Genomic DNA, 18,444 nt, shown 5'->3' on the forward strand with positions numbered 1-18,444 from the left:
TTTTTGAGTGGAATATTTGGTGGTGGGTGTCGTTCTAGTGCTCTAATACATGTCTTAACCTGTATGTGGGTATGCAGTAAGTAATTTAATTCCACAGCTGAAAGCGGAGTACTGGGAGACCGTTCTAGTTGATAACTGATAACTGAGCTATATCTTCATATGTTAATCTAACCAATGACTGAAAGCTTGGAGTGGACTTCATTTGAGTTTTATATCTGGCCCTGGCTACTGAAACCACTTCCTCCTTTGCCCTTTTGGTAATTAGGTGAAGCTATGACAGTGAGGAAGGAGATGCCCAATATAAAAGGTGACAATTAAACACCTGCTATTTGCTTGCTGTATCCCCAGAATTTTATTAATCGCTAGCAAATCTCCAGTGATGGAAGAATTGACTGAGAAGGGATATCATAAAAATAAATCAAATAACAAGTTAAATCATTGCATTAGGACAAGGAGACAGGTGTTTAAATTAAGAAAAGTCAACTTAAGGGTGGAGGCCAGGACGCTCTCTACCCAAAATGATCAACATATGGAATGAATTTCAAATAGAATAGTGTAGGCAAAAGCTCTAAAATGTACCAAGATTATGGCTCGGATCTTTGCCATGACAGAGAGTCTCTGTAGTGGCAAAAATAGTGGAAATGCCCCAAAATCATAACTGGAGACATCTTGCTGCCTTTTCTGTTTGTATATTGAGTTTTCATGTGTTTTTACATATCTGGCATGCCTTTTGCAGGTTTATGTTAGTGTTGAAGATTAGAAAACATTATTGAAACATTTTTTATTAATACAGCACTTCCCATTTTTGTGGAGTGGGATTGGGGGCAGGGCACATTTCATATATGCACGTTTTACAGAGGAAGCTGGTCATTTAAACCATTAGCTACCTCCAGTTGAGTGGGATTTTGATAGCCTTGGAATGTGGAACCTGAAGTGTGCAGATTAGACCTGGTAAGAGCAGGTCTGATCTTTGTAGATTCATTTGGGTAGCCCATTTGGAGATGTAAGGTACCCCTTTGATTATGGTGCTGTACACCTTTGAGGAGGAAAGGTGCTCTTTGGGGAGGTCAGGTGCCCTTTGGAATGTTCAAAGTAGGCATAAATGTGCATAAAAAGTGCATAAACTCATTACTGTCAAGCTCTTTGGAACTATTAACAGACCTGTCAAAATTAATTGTCAAAATTGTCAGAGGCACCTGTCAAAGGGTCAAGGCATTTAAAAGTCCAACCCTTTAAATCTTTGAAAACAACTGTATGGAGTATTTTAAAAAATGGTTGCCTACTATTTCACTCTATGTCTGTTGACGTAAATCTGAGGGCTTTCATTACTGGATTACTGGAGTGCTGACTGATTTCACAAATATTCATTATCATGGTAGGGTGCCTGCCATTTCAGTTTGATTGACAGTTCCAAGTGGTTATAGACTCTTTGACGTGGGACCAGGAATTTCAGTGCCTGTTGCATTAAGAGATTGTGCACTTGAATAAATTGTTGTTGTCATACGGCTTTATGTAGTTGAATGAATGTAAATGTAGTAAGTGGCTTTTTAATGAATGAGTGTCTTTTTTGATATAGTGAAGTCTACAATAGACGATTAGTACTTTATTTTATAGAACTTTATTTTCTCTCATCTCTGGATGGTTCCTGAGGCCTGCCCAAGGTAGGTAGGTGTAAGGTAAAAGGGTGGTGGATGGGGGTAATGGATTAGCGTGAGTTGGCACTAAGTTGGCATAGGGACTATAAAGGACCATGGGGGGGTGGTGGGGGGGTGGGTGGATGGGGCATAGGTTGGCATGGAGGGAATGAGGGACCATAGGAGGTGGGTGGAATGGCATACCTTTGCATGCTGGGTATGAAGGGCCATGGGGGGGGCGGTGAGTCAGACTCATAGCTTGGCATGGAGCTTCTGAGGAGACATTGGGGCTGGGTGAGGGACAAGAGGTGGCATGGGTTGGCATAGATTGGGGGACATGGGGAGGGTGTGGGGGCTGAGCGAGGTGTGAGGGCTGGAAGGACGTTTCATGTATTATTCTTTCACTTTTAAACTTTGGACACCATGCCGGATCTCTGAGGCAGGCCTCCCAGCTACCACCCCCAACAGACCAGGTCCGAAAATCCGATGTTTGGGTAGCCATTTTTAATAGCCAGGTTCGTGGAAACTATAGTTCTCTCGTCGCTGTGCACTCGGCCCAGGAGCATAAATCTGAGCCTATAGCTTTCTGGATCGATGTGCCAAGATGGTCCTGATGACCTCCCTTGTTCATATCTATCTTGTGAATAGGGGACTTTGACTATTCATCAGAATACTATGTTAGACTGGCTCCAGTAAGGCGCTCTCAATTTTTTTCCCACCCTCCAACAAGCGAAACTGGAGTTTGAGCACATTCCATGAAGGCTTGAGATTCAGATTCTGAAGGTGTTGGGGGGAGGTAGTGGGCTATCGTTATCTCATTTGGGGAATTCTTGATGACTACTGGAAAGTAGGTAAACTTGAAAAGAATTTCTGCCAATTTTTAAAATTTCTGGTCTGGGCTTTACTCATTCTGCTATTACACCCACCTTGTAACACTCAGTCTATGCTGGAACGATAAAAAAAACAAAGTGAAGTTTGGGTTATCGGGCTCTTAAGATCTTAGTACTCTCTTATTTTTCACCTAGATAATTTGCCTGTGTAGTTGCCATAGCTTATAATTGGTAAATACCTGAAAAACCAAGGGCCTCTTCCAAATAGCTCTCACAGCACAAGACCTCACTCCATCGATTAAGATCAACAGTCAGATCCTAAAAAATGTGGACCACTTTCCGTATCTTGGGAGCCTCCCCTGAATAAAGGCAGGCGTAGATGACAAAATTTATCATCACCTCCAACGTGTCAGCCTAGTATTTGGCCAACTGAAGAAAAGAGTATTTGAGGACCAGGATCTCAAACCTGAGACTAAGATCATGGTTTACAGGGTAGCAGTGATCCCCTGCTCCAATATGCTTTCGGAGACTTGGACAACCTGCAGCAGGTACCGCAGAGCATTGGAGAGATGGCGCTTTTGCATGATCTTCCAAATCCGGTGACAAGAAGGTGACCCAACAGCAGCGTTCCCTCCCAAGACAGCACGTCCATCATTGAGATGCTAATCGCTCAAAACCATCTCTGCTGGTTGAGACATGTCGTTCATATGCCTAACACCAGATTCCCAAAGCAACTGTTTTACTCGGAGCTTGGTGGCAGCAGGAGACTCCCAGAAATGCTTTAAGAATGTCTTTAAAGCATCCCTGAAGAGATCAAACATCCCTGCTCAATCATTAGAGTCCCTGGCTTGTGACTAATCAAAATTGAGAGGGTTTATTCGGGTAGGTACCAGACACAACAATAGACTTTGTTGGGAACACGCAGAGGTGAAGTCGAGGCATTGCAGAGAGCACACAGACCTCCAAACGCCTCATTTGCCTGACCCTTCAAGCACCGCCTACACCAATATAGCAGAGTCTGCCGATTGTGCATTGGACTTATCAGCCATATCAGAACCCCTTTAAACTGGAGTGGAAGACAGTCATCCTTGATCCCAAGGGACTGCCTAACATGAATTGTTAAAGAAGGTCAAGCTCATTGCGAGAATACCAATCTTAAGATTGAATGCCTGAACATAGGCCATCCAGACAACCAATGCAGCAATGCTGGCTCCATCAATAGATTGTAGGGAAGGGAAAATCAGACAGGATTCCCATTCCTGATTATTACCCTGTGACTCCTGCTGAGAGGGCTATATAATCCATTTGTGATATTTTCCATGAAGATTAGGCTGCTGAATAGGTTTGCATTAGAAAGTGGACTTGGCTAAGGTACTGATGGTTGTTGGTGGAATTGTACTTCAGTAAGAAATCAGTACCTTCGACAAAGAAAAAGGGATGGAGAAAGGAAAAATGGCGTTGCATCAAAAAGAGAATTTGCCTGTATTATAAGAGGATGCATCACCAAAGGAGAGAAGCTTGGGGAAGGGGAATATGTCTGTTAAATGGAATTTCTCCAATGACGTGACTCAACCTGCTGTCATAATGCTGACGTTTTGCTAAACAATGGGATAGTTTTACCTAGTTATAAAAACAAAAAAACTGCGGATGCTGGAAATCCAAAACAAAAACAGAATTACCTGGAAAAACTCAGCAGGTCTGGCAGCATCGGCGGAGAAGAAAAGAGTTGACGTTTCGAGTCCTCATGACCCTTCGACAGAACTTGAGTTCGAGTCCAAGAAAGAGTTGACTCGAAACGTCAACTCTTTTCTTCTCCGCCGATGCTGCCAGACCTGCTGAGTTTTTCCAGGTAATTCTGTTTTTGTTTTAGTTTTACCTAGTGCCTTGTTCAAACATAATTATCACTTTAGAATAGGAATGGCTTTAGCCGTTTGAGCTTAAGTCGCTTCCCTATCACACTAGAATGTTTTGCCACATGTATTTGTCAGAAATAAAGGCTGGGATTTTCTGGCCCTATTGTGGGTGGGACTTGCCACAGGCAAGGTGGTGCCCTAGCCAAAGCCCATTGACTTGCAGCGGGACCGCAAGGTCGTGGCGGTGGAAAATCCCACCCAAAATCTACAAAACACCAAAAATTCAGAAGCCCACAAGGAGAAAATTACAAGACTTAACACCAAGAACATTTTGCAAACTATTAATGAACTTGAATACAATCGGTGTATGGCAAGATAAAACTCATCAGAAATAACATCCGAAGCATAGAGCATGGGTAAAGGAAGGTAGCCTCTTACAAACAAGAACTAGGCAAGTGGAACGTAGGAACAGGAGTAGGCCATTCAGACCACTGAGCCTGCTCCTCCATTCAACACGATCATGGCTGATCATCCACTCCCAATGCCTTTTACCCACGCTATCCCCATATCCCTTTTACATCAATGGTATTTAGAAATCTGTCAATCTCTAAACAAACTTGATGACTGAGCTTCCACAGCCCTGTGGGGTGGAGAATCCCAAAGAATCACAACCACGAGTAAAGTAATTTCTCCACATCTCGGTCCTAAGTAGTTGCCCCCTTATTTTGAAATTGTATCCCCTGGCTCTAGACTCCCCAGCCAGAGGAAACATCGTATCTGCATCTACCCTGTCTAGCCCTTTAAGTATTTTGTAGGTTTCAATGAGATCACCTCTCATTCTTTGAAACTTTAGAGAATACAGGACCAGTTTTCCCAGTCTCTCTTTATAGGACAGTCCCGCCATCCTGGGAACAAGTCTGATGAACCTTCGGTGTGCTCCCTCTATGGCAATAATATCCTTCCGAGGTAAGGGGACCAAAACTGCACACAGTACTTCAGGTGTGGCCTAACCAAGGTTCTATACAATTGAAGCAGGCTTTCAGTACTCCTGTACAGAAACCCTCTTGTGATAAAGGCTAACACACCATTAGCTTTCCTAATTGCTTGCTGCACCTGCATGTTAGTGGTACGATTCCTAGCAATAAATACAGCAACATTGACATGAGAAGTCAGAAGAGGAACTGCCTCAAATAACATTTCTCCAAAATAGAAAGTGGGAAATAAAAACTCATTTTCAAACATGGGAGAAACTATCAAGTGAGCGCAGGCAAAAGGAACACTGGAGCTGCATGTCAAAAAAAGATAACCCACGTGAAGAGGAAGCAAGTAGCTGAAGAGTCGCCTTTTTATTTAAAAAAAAATGCTTTCAAATGAAAGGAGATTTGTTATTAAGTAGTGCCACATCACCCCTCTCTAATACCTCATTGTTTCACATGTAATTAATTACTTTTGAAGTGCAGTGTCTGTTTTGTGGGTAAATTGCGTTGCACACATGGTCCACAAATAACAAGATGATTTGGGCATTGATTTGGGGATGAATATTGGTGAGAATTCTGGAAGAAAATGTTCATCTTTGTATAGTACTAGGGGATTTTTAAAGTTTGCCTGAATCACAGGTGGACTCTCCTCTTGGTTAATTTTTTTTAAAAATTAGACCTACCTGGAACATCGGTGCAGAATGGCTGCCACATATACCTACATATAAACATTGCATTCCAAAGAGCCATTAACTATGCGAAGACGGAAGTGTTGAGAGTAATGAATGAGAAAGAAAAGCTGCACCAGTTGGCACAGTTACCAATTTGCATTGTTGCACTGAGATTTGAACATGTATGCAAAATACAAGTATACTTGCAACCTTTCAATGAATGATTTCCATTTAGAAATCGAAAATGCTCACTGCACTTATGAAAACTACACAATTCTGCTAGTATAGATTTCTCGGTAGTTTGGTTTTGAAAGTGTGGTAACGGGTCTCTGAATGTGTTAGCCACATAGTTTGCCTCCTCACAATTCCCCCATGTGCACACGCAAGGTTTGTCAGATTATGCCCTTATTGTTACTATGTTGTTACATTTAAATATATAAAAAATTACTGGTATAAGGAATATATTGCATTATTGAAAATTTTGGTTTTCTTGACTGATTTACTGATTCCAATTTTGTCAATGTTAAGTAACCGTCATCGGCGAACTGAACAGGAGGAGGATGAAGAACTGCTTTCTGAGAGCAAGAAAGCATCAAATGTTTGTGTTCGATTTGAAGAGTCACCGTCCTGTAAGTATGACCATTATTTGATCTGTGGGATTATTCATGTTAGAGGTCAGATTTTCACAACTGGCAGCCTGTCAGGCTTCTGAGTTCTTTTTTCACTATAATTTCACCTGAATCCCTTTTGTATATCCACCAAATATTTCTGTGACACAAATTAAGTTCCATATTTTTAAAATTAGCTGAAATATATGCCCTTTACAGTTGCAAAGCCTTTCAGTGCCTGTAGGTGGTGCTGCTGCACTTACAATAGGTGAGGTTACTCAATAGCACTGTCATGAACTTGCACAGCAAGGTTTTAAACAGGTTTTAAATCATTGCCTTCATTCTTCATTTTACTATTAATTAATCACATTTACTCAAGGACTCATATTTGAGAAATATTTGAGTACTGAATGAAGAACATTAGCACAACCTCGACTGAGCTTATGCAATGGGCCCTGACAACTTTCCGGCAACAGTACTGAAGACTTGTGCTAGACAGAACTAACCATGCCCCTCGCCAAGCTGTTCCAGTATAGCTACAGTACAATGTAGAAAATTGCCCAGGTATGCCCTGTACACAAAGAGCAGGACAAATCCAACCCTGCCAATTACCGTCCTCATCAGACTACTCTTGATTATCAGCAAAGTGATGGAAGGGGTTGTTGACAGTGCTATTAAATAACACTAACTCAGCAATAACCTGCTCACTGACCTCCAGTTTGGGTTCTGCCAGGGCCACTCAGTTCCTGACCTCATTACAGCCTTGGTCCAAACATGGACAAATGAGCTGAACTCAAGAGGTGAGGTGAGAGTAACTGCCCTTGACATCAAGGCTGCCTTTGACCGAGTGTGACATCAAGGAACCCTAAAAAAGCTGGAATCGGGGAAAACTCTCTACTGGAGAGTTATCTAGCACAAAGGAAGATGGTTTTGGTTGTTTAGGGTCAGTTATCTCAGTTCCAGGATTTCACTGCAGGAGTTCCTCAGAGTAGTGTCCTAGGCTTAACCATCTTCAGCTGCTTCATCAATGACCTTCCTTCCATCATAAGGTTAGAAGTGGGAATGTTTGCTGATGATTGCACAATGCGCAGTGCCATTTATGACTCCTCAGATACTAAAACAGTTCGTGCTCATATGCAGCAAGACGTGTACAGCATTCAGGCTTGGGCTGATAAGTGGCAAGTAACATTTGTGCCACACAAGTTCCAGGCAATGAACATTTCCAACAAAAGAGAATTCAACCATCTTTCCATGACATTCAATGACATTACAATCACTGAATCCCCCATTATCTGCATCCTGGGAGGGTTACCATTGATCCAAAATTGAACTGGGCCAGCCATTTAAATACCGTGCCTACAAGAGCAGGCCAGAGGCTGGGAAATCTGCGGTGAGTAACTCACCTCCCAACTCCCCAAAGCCTGTCCACCATCTACAAGGCACAAGTCAGGAGTGTGATGGGATACTCCCCTCTTGCCTGGATGAGTGCAGCTCCCACAAAACTCAAGCTTGTTACCATCCAGGACAAAGCAGCCCATTGATTGGCAACCTATCCAACCACCATCAAAATTCACTCACATCACCACTGATGCACAGTGGCAGCATTGTCTTCCACCTACATGATGCACTGCAGCAACTCACCAAGGCTCCTTCGACAGCACCTCCCAAAGCAGAGACCTCTACCACCGAGAAGGACAAGGGCAGCAGATGCATGGGAATACCACCACCTCCAAGTCACTCACCATCCTGACTAGGAAATATATCGCAGTTACTTAATTGTTTCTGGGTCAAAATCCTGGAACTCCCTCCCTAGCAGCACTGCGGACGTACCTACACCACATGGACTGCAGCAGTTCAAGAAGGTGGCCCACCATCGTTTTCTCAAGGGCAATTAGGGATGGGTAATAAATGTTGGCCTAGCCCACATCCTGTGAAAGAATAATTTTAAATAAGAGGGACCTTATGGAGCAGAGCTTAATTTTTAAGTACATATTTTTCACACTTTTTTAAAAGAAGTAAGCATACTAAAACGTGGGTATTCAAAATCTCTATTGACCATGTTACCTGGTATAATGACATTCAATTTATGTAAGGCCATTATTATTGTTAATGCCATTTTATGAATAAATACCTTGGGTCTAAATGGGATCTGTATGGAGTAGAAGTGAGCGAGATTCATCATGCTGATGTTACGTTTGAAATTCTTTTGCGTATTTGCACTAACTTTTTTCTGAAACTTATTGGTAGAAAGAATTTAATTCCCCAGCAATTCTTTTGTAACAAATGAAAATAATGGTATTCTAGGTTCTATGGTCCAAATAATGTGCTGCTACAGTCTTTTGAGGATTGTAGCTAGGTTGGATTATAAACTGGATTCACTTATAACTTTATACACTTTGAAAGGATTTTTAAGCGACTATCAAACAATTGCCTTCTTAATACCAGAAGCTGGAATGAATTGGCTATTTTGCAAATATGGGATTAAAATTAAACCGATTATTTTTCAATTTTCTTTTTGGCTTCTAGATGTGAAATCAGGAACACTTCGAGACTATCAGATACGAGGGTTAAACTGGATGATCTCCCTCTATGAAAATGGCATAAATGGTATCCTTGCTGATGAAATGGTAAGGATTGGGACTTTGAGGAACAGAATTGTTAATGAATTCATCTGATTTTAAATGCTGAAGTTAAATTGACAGCCTTGAGAGACTTGGAGGATGACTAATGTTGAACATAAGTTTCCTGGTTTTTGAGTTTAAACCTGATGAATAGTGTCCCAAAAGATAATTCAAAAGTTATAGCTGAAGCTGGGAGCCACCACTGTCCTCATACAGCAGTTCTAGTGTGACACAAGGAGCTGCACCTCCTGCTTCACTCCAGGAGCATTTCATCATCTGTCAGCATCAACAGGATGCACTGACGTAGCTTGTATCTTCAGTCTTCCTTATTGTGTACAGATGACTGAAGAGTTTCGTGGGGAAACAGGGTGCCAAGGATGTAGCTAAGATTATCAGCAGTCAGTATTAAGAAAGTTGCAAATATATCATTTGCTTAAAGTATTTTCTTTGTTCATTCCAACATTGCTTGCAGTTGATTTCACCCAGCGCTGGATTTTACAGGGCACTGTGTTCCCCGCAACCCTGACTGAAACGTCAGTTGTGAGCTAGTGCATGAGATTGCCAGCTGCCATGCAGCCATTTAATATTTGGGAGAGCATTAATTGGCTCAGGATGAGCCCCCCCCCCCCCCCCCCCCCCCCCCCCCCCCCCCCCCCCGCCCCAAGGGAAGAAGTCCCATTTTAGAGAGCTGCCGACCAATTGGATAGGCCAGCAGCACTAGGTTTGAATGGCAGATACTGCTGGGACTACAGGCAGTCCCTGAAGAAGAGGTGGTTATGGAGGCTGAACTGAAGTTAAGTCCAGTGCATTGGTGGGCCCTGGCTGGCAGGCTTTAGGGAGGGAGGGAAGTAAGAGGGGCGGGGGCGGGGGGGCAGGTTTGGGAGGTCAGTGTGGGGGATAGGGAGAATTTAAGGGAGTGTATGACCTTGGCGATGGATGGGGGTTGGGGTTCCTCTGATATGCCGAAGGGACACCCAAAGGAGGTCAGCAACTCCTTGCCCCCCCCACCCCCCCCCCCCCCCCACCCTGGTAGCAGGGATGGGATGAGGCACTTAAGTTGCTATTAACTTAACCCCAAGTCTGATGCCTCCAACGCCCCCCCTCATAAAATGGATGACAGGTAATGGGCAGGCAGGAAGACGGTGGGCAGGCCATGCGCTACATTTTATGAGTCCTTGCCTTCAAACCCACCAGCAAGGGAGCATAAAATCCAGCCCCTAATTGCGGGGAAAAAAATCAAAATTCAGGGTTAAGTTATAATACGCCTGATGCAAAGTTGAGAAAGGATTTAACTACTTGTTTGAAAGATAGAAGGGGCTTCACCTCTCACCATAGAATGACTTGTCACCTGCTTTGGGTCTTTATACTTCAGTGGCATTATACATTTTGCATTGATGTCAATCTGAAACCTCTTAATTAATTCAGCAAGTTGGAATAATTTTACTATTTAAAACTAGCGCTATTTCTAAAATTTTATTTCTTGTTTTTTTTAAAATAGGGCCTTGGGAAGACACTGCAGACCATTGCATTGCTGGGCTACCTGAAACACTACAGGAATATACCTGGGCCACACATGGTTTTGGTACCTAAATCCACATTGCACAATTGGATAAAAGAGTTCAAGCGCTGGGTTCCATCACTCCGTGCAGTTTGCCTTATTGGAGACAAAGATCAAAGGGTAAAGAAATCTATTTTAAGATACCTATGTGTACACACTTTCCTCTTTGATACCATTTAATCTTTGTAAAATCCTTTTAAATAAAAGTTTGCTAAATGTTTCCATTTGTGTATTCCCTCTCTGGTTTTTTTCCCACTCTCTTTTCTGAAGACACTGACCCTTACCGAAATACGGTTTTATAGGCATTTATCACCTTCAAATCTGTGTTTAAGGAACCATTCTTATGTGAGGTGAGATGGAGGATGATGGCAGTCCTGTGGTCATGGGATTATGAATTCTGGGCCTAACTGTTTAATCACCTGACATTAGCACCTTCACGCTTGACAGTAGGAGTCACTGGGTCCATAAATATTGGAATTTAAATATTTCCCCTTCCTACACTAGGGTTGTTAAGACCAGTTGTAGTTTCCCTATTGCTGACCCAGCTAAGAGCTAACTTGGCACTAAAGGCAGATTGAATACGTGATCTTCTGATCAATGCGGCTCAACTCAGTGATTCAGTGTGCATGTACGGGCACACATCTATTCCCACTTCAACCCCTTTTTGCTGATAAGTATGCCTGTTACTTATTGCAGGAACAGTGCATACTACCTTGATATTTCCAATGAAGTTAAATCAAACAATGCGTATACAGAGTGCCACCTGTAACCTAGAAAATGTGTTGCTTTGCTCAGAAATAAAAATTTGCAGATGACATAAAATGAAAGAGTGTTGACAACAGTGAAGGGGTCAGTCTTTGAGGGCATGAGTTGGTAGATTGGGCAGAAAAATTATTGATACAATTAATGCAGAGGAATGTGAAATATATTTTGGCAGGAAGTATGAGAAGAGGCATATATTTAATGGTAACATTTTAAGAGGAGGAGATAAACAGGTTCAGAGAAGGGTTCAGATATACAAATATTTGAAAATTAGAGGGCACATTTGTAAAGCTGTATATTAAAGAAAATTAAATCTTATATTAACAAATAGGGTTGTGGTGTGCAAAAGTAAACAGCTAATACTAAATGTATTCAACCCCTTGGCAAGGCCATATGTAGAATATTGTGCCCTATTATAGAAGAAGTGGGCAGACCATGGAGAGAGTGCAGAAGTGGCATTAGTTTTGAGGAGGGACTAAAAAAACTGAGGGTCTTTCATTGGACCGCAGGAATAGAACAGAGGAGGCCAAAGAGAGAGAGCTGTGAAATCACAAAGATTTTTGATCAGGCAAAGAGGGAAAATGAAATGGCATAGGTCATTAACCAGAGAGATTAATTCTAAGATCATCAAAAAAAGGAAGGTAGAGATTAAGAGAAATGAATTACACAAAAGGTTAATTGGATTGTTCGGAAGAGATGCTGGAAACAGAATCTAAAATAGCTCTTAAAAGGAAAATATATAAATAGTAAGAAAATGAATTCTAATGGGAATGGGAAGAACAGGAGAATGGGTCAAAGTGCATGGCTGGAATGGGCACAATGGGTCAAAATGGCCACTTTCTGTGCTGTAAACTTTAAACAGCACAGAAGATCCTAGGTTAAACTGTTGATCTGCATCGAGTTAATTAATGCCTGTTAGAATGGCAAATGGCTACTTTAGTTGGTCTCATTGCCTGATGGGTAGAGAGGAGTTGGGGGTGAATATCAGCCAGGGTTCCCACTTCTCACCCCTGCTCCAGAAGACCCGTGCGATTATAGGATGAGAACAGAATTTAATGATTGCCAACACTTGCTGCTTTGGATCACACAAGAATAATGATTTTTTTTTATTGCACAGATTTGTTAAGAAGTTGACATTTTCATTGCCTCTTAGGACTTTTATTATAAAATTGTGGTAGTCAAGCAGGAAATTGTGTAGTAATTTGTGGACATTTTCATGGGATGTCATGACATGACAAATCACCTGCTGTAAGAGTGGCTACTTGGATGAATGACTGGAGTTTGTCGAGTAACTGGAACTGGGAACTGTATCTCAACGGGACTATGAGCCTTCGGAAGAAGAGACAATAAAATGGAGGTGATCAAACAAATTAACAGTGCCTTTTCCAACCTGGAAAAATGTGTTTCTGTTCTAAGGGACTGAAGAAGGAGCTGTAACCATTGTTATAATTTCATTAAAGTCTCTCTGATTTAAAACTAGGCTGCCTTTATTCGGGATATTATGATGCCAGGAGAGTGGGATGTCTGTGTTACATCGTATGAAATGGTCATAAAAGAAAAATCAGTTTTCAAGAAGTTCAACTGGAGATACTTGGTAATTGATGAAGCTCACAGAATCAAGAATGAAAAGTCTAAGGTAAGAGCGTTATCTGTTGATGCTAATATGTAGATGTAACCCTCTGAGCAGCTGGATAGAGGGCTAGATGAAGATGAGGTCATAGAGTCACAGAGCTATGCTGCACAGAAACAGGCCCATCGGGTCCGTGCCAGCCATCAAGCACCTATCTATTCTAATCCCATTTTCCAGCACTGGGCCCATAGTCCTAATGCTATGATGTTTCAAGTGCTCATCCACATACAACTTAAATGTTGTGATGGTTCCTGCCTCTATCACGCCCTCAGGCAGTGTGTTCCAGATTCCAACCAGCCTCTGGGTGAAAAAATGTTTCCTCAAATCCCCTCTAAACCTCCTGCCCCTTACCTTGAATCTATGTCCCCTGGTTAGTGACACCTCTATTAAGGGGAAAAGTTTCTTCCTATCTACCATATCTATGGCTCCCCATAATTTTGTATCAGATCTTCTGAAGGGGTTGAGGGGACAATTTTGAATCACAGTGTGATGCCACCAGAACTGCGAAGCTATATTTATCAGAAAATGATGGACATAGAAACATAGGGCAGAATTTTTACCTTGTCGGCTGGGCGTGGGAGCGGCCGTGCGAGGGTCCACCACCCGTGGTCAGGCCCCGGCTGCCATTTCATGCTGGCTGGCCAATTAACGGTCAGCCAGAGTGAAACACGCGCTGATAACCTCAGCATTGCTGAAGTGTGTGCATGCTCGCGGGTGCACTCAGTGAAAGCTCCCTGGAGGCACAGAGCTGTCTCAGGGAGCTAAAGACTTTCAGCATTAAAAAATAAAGACTTCCAAAAAAAAACATGTTAAAAATGAGTTTGAAGAATGTTTAGTGTTTTGTTTTTAAATCACTATGTGAAACTTCATCCCGCCTGTGGATGAGGTTTCACAAAAAATGCAAAGGCTGCTTGGCCTATTTGCTCGCCTGCCAGCCGTAAGTTTGGATGGGCTGGAAAAATTTCACTTTCATTAATTTATTAATGGACTGAACAGCCCTCTTAATTGTCGGCGGGCGCGCTGCTGACTCCCACGCGTGCCTGGTGACCGAAATATCGCACAAGTGCACGATGATGTCAGGACGCTCGCCCGATGCCATCACGCGCTATTTCATGCTCTTGCGTGTCGAGCGAGCACCTGCATGCCGAGCTGAAAATCCTGACCATAGAAAATAGGTGTAGGTCATTCGGCCCTTCGAGCCTGTTCCACCATTTAATATGATCACAGCTGATCCTCTACCTCAACACCAAACTCTCGTGCTCTCCCCACACCCCTTGATGCCTTTGGAGTCCAGAAATCCACCTATTTTCCTTCTTCTTTGGGCTCCATAGCTTTCTGTGGTAGAAAATTCCATAGGTTCACCACCCTCTGAATGAAGAAGTTTTTCCTCATCTCTGTCCTAAATGGTCCAGCCCGTATCCTGAGTCTGTGACCCCCTTATTCTAGACCTCCCAGCCACAGGAAATATTATTCCTGCATCCAGTCTGACCATCCCTGTCAGAACTTTTATAAGTTTCAATGAGATCTTCTCTCATTTGTTTAAACTCCAGTTAATACAGGCCTAGTTGGCCCAATCTCTCCTCATACGACAATCCTGCCATCCCAGGAAGCAGTCTGTTGAACCTTCGCCACGCTCCCTCTATGGCAAGTGTATCCTTTCTTAGGTAAGGAGACCAAAACTGCACGCAGTACTCCAGGTGTGGTCTCACCAAAGCCCTATACAGCTGCCGCAAGACATCCTTGCTCCTGCACTCAAATCCTCTTGTAAAGAAGGCCAAGATACCATTTGCCGCCTTAACTGCTTGCTGCATGCACCTGCATACTTGCTTTCAGTGATTGGTGTACAAGGACCCGGGTCCCTTTGCACATCAACATTTCCCAATCTATCACTATTTCAATAATACTCTGCCATTCTGGTTTTCCTACAGGCTTGGCTTTCTCTTTTCTAGCAAAGAGACAGTCGAGGTGTAACCTAATAGAGGTTCTTTAAAACCTTTGAAATCATGAAAAGTTTTGATAGATTGGATGCAGAGAGAGTGTTTCTACTTAAGATAAGAAAGCAGATTTCGAAAGGGCATTTGATAAATCCTTGGAGAAAAAAATTGCAGAAGTATGAGGAATAAACAGGGGAGTGAGACTGTGCCCTTTAGGGAAGGAAATCAGCTGTCCTTACCTGGTCTGGCCTACATGTGACTCCAGACCCACAGCAATGTAGTTGACTCCTAAATGCCCTCTGAGCTAGGGCAACTAGGTTTGGATAATAAATGCTGGCCTAGCCAGCGACGCCCACATGCCGTGAACAAATTAAAAAAAAACTCATCCTTTGAAAGAGCTGGTGGAGACTCAGTGGGCTGAATGGCCTCCTTCTGTATTGTACTGTTCTATGGTTCTATACCTTTGATTTTACAAGGTTATCTCTGGTGGCAAGGGCATCATTGTAGATCCCTTGTTCCACTATTATCAGTAAGCCAGAGAACTAACCCTGGTTTAGAAAGGAGTGTCTGAGGGCGTGCCAGGAACAACACAGGCATACCTTTAAAGCGAGATGCCAACCTGGTGAAGCTACAACACAGGACCCGTGCATTCTAACCAGTACAAGTGGCATGTTACATAGAGAGCCAAGTGATCCCTCAACCAACGGATCAATTAAAAGCTCTGCTGTCTGGTCACATCCAAAGTAAAAAACGGAGGATAATTAAAACACTAGGGGAGTTGATGTGGTATTGTTGCTGGGCTAGTGATCCGGAGACCCAGGGTAATGCTCTAGGGACCCGGGTTTGAATCCTACCACGGTATATGGTGGAAATTGAATTCAATAAAAATCTGGAATTAAAAGTCTGATAATGACCATGAAACCATTGTCTATTGTTGTAAAAACTCATCTGGTTCACTGTCGTCCTTACCTGGTCTGGCCTACATGTGACTCCAGACCCACAGCAATGTGGTTGACTCTTAAATGCTCTCTGAAATGGCCTGGTAAGCCACTCAGCTGCAACAAAGGCACAAAAAGGTAATGAAACCGGACAGACCACCTGGCAACGACCAGAGCATTACCCTGGGTCTCTAGATTACTAGTCCAGTGACAATACCACTACGCCATCCATTCCCCTGTGATGACAGAGAATCTGTTGTCCTTACCTGGTCTGGCCTACAGATGGCTCCAGACCCACAGCAATGTGGTTGACTGTTAAATGCCCTCTGGAATGACCTGGCAAGCCACTCAGTTGTGTCAAACTGCTACAAAGTCTCAAAAAAGGAATGAAACCGGCCGGGCCACCCGGTATCGACCTAGGCACTGGAAATGACAATGGCAAATACAGCCCTGTCGACCCTGCAAAGTCCTCCTCACTAACATCTGGGGGCTTGAGCCAAAATTGGGAGAGGTGTCTCACAGACTAGTCAAGCAACAGCCTGACATAGTCATCCTCACGGAATCATATCTTATAAATAATGTTCCAAACACCACCATCACCATCCCTGGGTATGTCCTGTCCCACCAGCAAGACAGACCCAGAAGAGGTGGTGGCACAGTGGTATACAATTGGTTAGGATTTGCCCAAGGAGTCCTCAACGTCAACTCCGGACCCCTTGAAGTCTCATGACAGCAGGTCAAACATAGGTAAGTTAACCTTCTGCTGATTACCATGTACTGCCCTCCCTCAGCTGATGAATCAGTGCTCCTCCATGTTGAACACCACTTGGAGGAAGCACTGAGAGTGACAAGGGCGCAGAATGTACTTGGATGGGGGACTTCAATCTCCATCAACAAGAGTGGCTTGGTCGCACCACTACTGACCGAGCTGGCCAAGTCTTAAAGGACATAGCTGATAGAGTGGTCTGTGACAGGTGGTGAGGGAACCAACAAGAGGGAAAAACATACACGACCTCATTCTCACCAGCCTGTCTGCCGTAGATGCATCTGTCTATGACAGTATCGGAAGGAGTGACCACCGCACAGTTGCTGTGGAGACGAAGTCCTGCCTTCACATTGAGGATACCCTACATCATGTTGTGTGGCGCTACCACTGTGCTAAATGGGATAGATTTCGAACAGATCTAGTAGCTCAAGACTGGGCACCCATGAGGCGCTGTGGGCCATCAGCAGCAGCAAAATTATACTCTGAAGAGGGTATTCCCTCCAATCCTGCAACTACCACATACCATTTGAAGAGGAGAAATTACAATCCCCTATCACATAGTGACCAGAGAGACTCGGGCTTCTTTTACCGGTTTTATTCAAGCATATGCAAGGGAGTCGCAATAATTCCTAAGAATGAAGACCCAGCTCCCTGACCGATTACATTTCATTACTTTTGTACTTTTTCTTATCACAATACAGTTGAGTACATTTGAATATATCCAATCGGTAACTGACACACAGGTACCATGTTAAAACTATCCTATTGAGTACATAAACATGTGATTTTGCTAACCAATTATTCTAAAGGATGTATACATAATTATATTATCCAATCAAAATTAAAACACGTACGCAAAGACCTTGGTTCTCACAACTCAGGACTGCTTGTGTTTCATCAAAGACCTTTCTTGTCTTTGTATGTCCTCCCATATCTATTCTAAACCATCTGCCCTGCCCCTATCTGAGAGAGGAGTGTATCTAAACTAACTTTGTTATGTTTTATCTCCAGTCCAGCTCTCAAGGCTTCAACGCACCATTTTACCACTTGAATGGTTCTGTCAGCTCATCTCTTGAAACTTTGTAAATCACAGAAAACTCAAAGCCCCTTTGTGTGCACTGTCCTTCTGCTTATCCTCAGCTGTCAATAGGTTTAGCATCCATGGCTGCTTGGAGATTTTAAGCATGTTTAGCGAATTCTTACTGTATGCTTTTTTATTATATGTATATATTTAATTTCCCCCTAACATACTCAAACACAATCTGTAACCTAATGGTCTAGCATAATCCCCTCTCTACCATTGCCATCAAGCCAGGGGAACAACCCTGGTTCAATGAAGAGTGCAGGAGGGCATGCCAGGAGCACCACCAGGCGTATCTAAAAATGAAGTGTCAACATGGTGAAGCTACAACACAGGACTACTTGCATGTCAAATAGCATAAGCAGCAAGTGATAGAGCTAAGCAATCCCACAACAAATGGATCAGATCTAAGCTCTCCATTCCTGCCACATCCAGTCGCAAATGGTGGTGGACAGTTAAACAACTCACTGGGGGACAAGGCTGCACAAATATCACCACCCTCAATGATGGAGGAGCCCAGCACATTAGTGCAAAAGATAAGGCTGAAACATTCGCCACAATCTTCAATCAGAAGTGCTGAG

At 43.1% G+C, this 18,444-nt stretch overlaps 1 protein-coding gene across 3 annotated transcripts in view; it reads left to right on the forward strand.

Moving 5' to 3' along the window:
* Window positions 1–18,444, forward strand: part of smarca1 (SWI/SNF related, matrix associated, actin dependent regulator of chromatin, subfamily a, member 1) — a 102,303-nt gene that overhangs the window by 25,370 nt on the left and 58,489 nt on the right. For all 3 annotated transcript variants that reach the window (XM_041195107.1, XM_041195106.1, XM_041195105.1), the window contains 4 exons: window positions 6,494–6,594; window positions 9,100–9,200; window positions 10,693–10,872; window positions 12,995–13,150. In XM_041195107.1, the coding sequence (XP_041051041.1) occupies window positions 6,494–6,594; window positions 9,100–9,200; window positions 10,693–10,872; window positions 12,995–13,150 (538 nt within the window). The remainder of the gene's footprint in view (window positions 1–6,493; window positions 6,595–9,099; window positions 9,201–10,692; window positions 10,873–12,994; window positions 13,151–18,444) is intronic.

This window comes from Carcharodon carcharias, chromosome 9, assembly GCF_017639515.1.
Source record: "Carcharodon carcharias isolate sCarCar2 chromosome 9, sCarCar2.pri, whole genome shotgun sequence".
NCBI lineage: Eukaryota > Metazoa > Chordata > Chondrichthyes > Lamniformes > Lamnidae > Carcharodon > Carcharodon carcharias.